The sequence below is a fragment of the Miscanthus floridulus genome, chromosome 5 (genome assembly GCF_019320115.1).
Source record: "Miscanthus floridulus cultivar M001 chromosome 5, ASM1932011v1, whole genome shotgun sequence".
Lineage (NCBI taxonomy): Eukaryota > Viridiplantae > Streptophyta > Magnoliopsida > Poales > Poaceae > Miscanthus > Miscanthus floridulus.
In genome coordinates, this window is record NC_089584.1 from 128072697 (window position 1) to 128074986 (window position 2290).

At 62.5% G+C, this 2290-nt stretch overlaps 1 protein-coding gene across 1 annotated transcript; it reads right to left on the reverse strand.

Moving 5' to 3' along the window:
• Positions 1-260: 260 nt before the first annotated feature.
• LOC136453531 (aspartic proteinase PCS1-like) lies at positions 261-2058 on the reverse strand. Its single transcript, XM_066454090.1, has one exon. It carries the CDS (start codon positions 1949-1951, stop codon positions 617-619), a length of 1335 nt encoding a protein of 444 aa, XP_066310187.1. The 5' UTR covers positions 1952-2058; the 3' UTR covers positions 261-616.
• Between the last annotated feature and the right edge of the window lie 232 nt (positions 2059-2290).

Consider the following 2290-nt stretch of genomic DNA (forward strand, 5'->3'; position numbering starts at 1 on the left):
TGGACACTAATTACCAAATAACAACGAAAATGCTACCGTACCATTTTCCCAAAAAAAAATCGCCATCTAAACAAGGCCTTAGTCATGTGTACTTGAGTATGGACAAATAGGTCATGATAGGGTACATAACTAATCCCATAAATCAAACAACCCCCTAAACTTTAGCTCCTTCATTCTGGCTAATCTTTAGCTTAGGACCAAAGTTTAGTCTTATGAATCTAAACAGGGCCTTAGCAATCGCGCAATCAAAGAACAAGTGATTGACATATAACTTGAGTTTTTCAACTGAACCCTGTCAAACATATCATGACCATCTTATACATAATGCACACCACGCGCTTAGTTGATCTTTTACATCTTCTACAAGTTGATATTTACAAAACAACATATACAACACTACTTGTTCAGTAAAGTAAAGAAGCACATCACTACACTACCCTTAGTTTCCAGTTTACGCTAAACACCGTACATGCCACACGCACGATCAAAGGTTATCCAAGTTTTCCTTCCTTACATGAAAAAAGGATAAACAGGTTCCAAACTTAAGAAACGTTTGGCAGGTTAAGGTTATGGCCACTGGGGGAACGGTTACGGTTCGGCGGTTCGCCAGGACGCGTCACAGCATGAGGCCGAGCCGCTCGCTGGCGACGTCGCACTTGACAGGCGCGAGCCCGACGCGGCCGCGCTCCAGGTCGTACTCGACCCACAGGTTCATCTGGTGGTGGTGCCCGATTACGTACGCCGTCAGGGGCACCATGTCCGCGTTCCCGAACGTTAGGCACCACACGCCGTCGGCTCCCCGGTGCTCGCCGGGCACCTTGTACAGCAGCCTGTCCCCGGCCACCGACATCTCCGCGCCATTGAACATCAGGGTCACGGGCGGGAGCCTCGCCGACGGCGGCGAGCGCCCCGCGGGCACGTGGAAGCAGGTGTCGAGCGCTTCTTGGAATGCGAAGCTGGGGTCGTCGAGCGCGGGGAGGAGGGGCTTCGTTTGTTTCAAGAACTCGGCTTTCAGGGCGGAGTATGCGTCCCCGAGGAGGAAGGTGAACTGCGTGCCGGAGTCCACCATCGTCTGCCCTGCGCCGGTGTGGTCCGGCGCGAGCACCGACGCCGGGATTGGCAGAGGCTTGCCGCCGACGCGGATGCCGAGGAGCTGGACCGAGTAGGCCACGCGGTCGAAGTAGGGGAGCGGCAGGGTGGGCTGATACAGTGGCGTGTAGTTGAGCGGCAGAAAGGGGAGGTCGCTGTGGCCGAGGAGCAGCACGCCGGCGTCGTCCCGGTCGGAGATGCAGTACGAGAAGCGGCGCGTGCTGGCCTGCGTCACGAAGGAGAGCGTGCCCCTGTTCATGCCCAGCAGCCCGGCCGTGGCGACGCCGTCGGGGGAGGAGTCATACGCGGTGGACATGCAGCCGAACGCGGACCGCAGCGGAGGCGCGTCGCCGACGGCGAAGACGTCGGTGGCGAGGGCGCCGTCGGAGGCGGACCCGTCCGCGTAGGACAGCGACACGCGGCACTGGCGCGAGGCCCCGTCGCAGGACGGCGGCGCCGGCAGGTCCCGGGAGCTGCACTGCGCGGAGCCGCAGGGCACGGCGGCGAACGTGGCCGAGGCCCGCGGGCGGAACGACTCGCCCATGGCGGCAGCGCCGGCCGCGGCGCCCCCCTGGCGCGCCGTCGCGCAGAGCAGCCAGGAGAGCTCGCTGCCGGTGTCGAGCACCATGGTGACGTTCTGCGGCGGCGTGCCGACGGCGAGCGAGACGGTGAGGCTGACGTTGTGGTGGAACCGCAGCTTGCTCGGCGGCCGCGGCAGCGCCCCCGCCGGCACCTGCCGCGCTCGCAGCGGGAACGCACGAGGCTTCGCGCCCGGCCTCGGCGGCTCGCCGGCGACGGACCACGGCCGCGGCACAGCGACGAGTAAGACGAGGAGGAGACAGACGAGCAGCGGAGGGGGCATGGTGGTGATTGCGACCTGCGGCCGGGGGGCTATGCGCGCATGTGATGCGAGGGTGGTGATGGGTTCTTGTGTTGGATTCGCGGGTGGGGTTTCCGTTTCGCCCGGCTCGCGGTGGATTTTATGGAGGTGGCGCGCGCGAGCTAGGCGCGAGCGCGCAGCGCAGCACAGTGGTCAGTTGAGGGGTGGTGACGCGGAGTGATGGGTCATGGGATGGCCGGATGGAGGCGAGGGGGGGGCAGCCTGCCGGGGCGAGACGCGTCACGCGTGCCTATCGCAGGGGCGAAGCGGCCGCGTCCTTCTGCCTGTCGTCTTGTGGTTTCGGTACTGGCGACGCCAGCA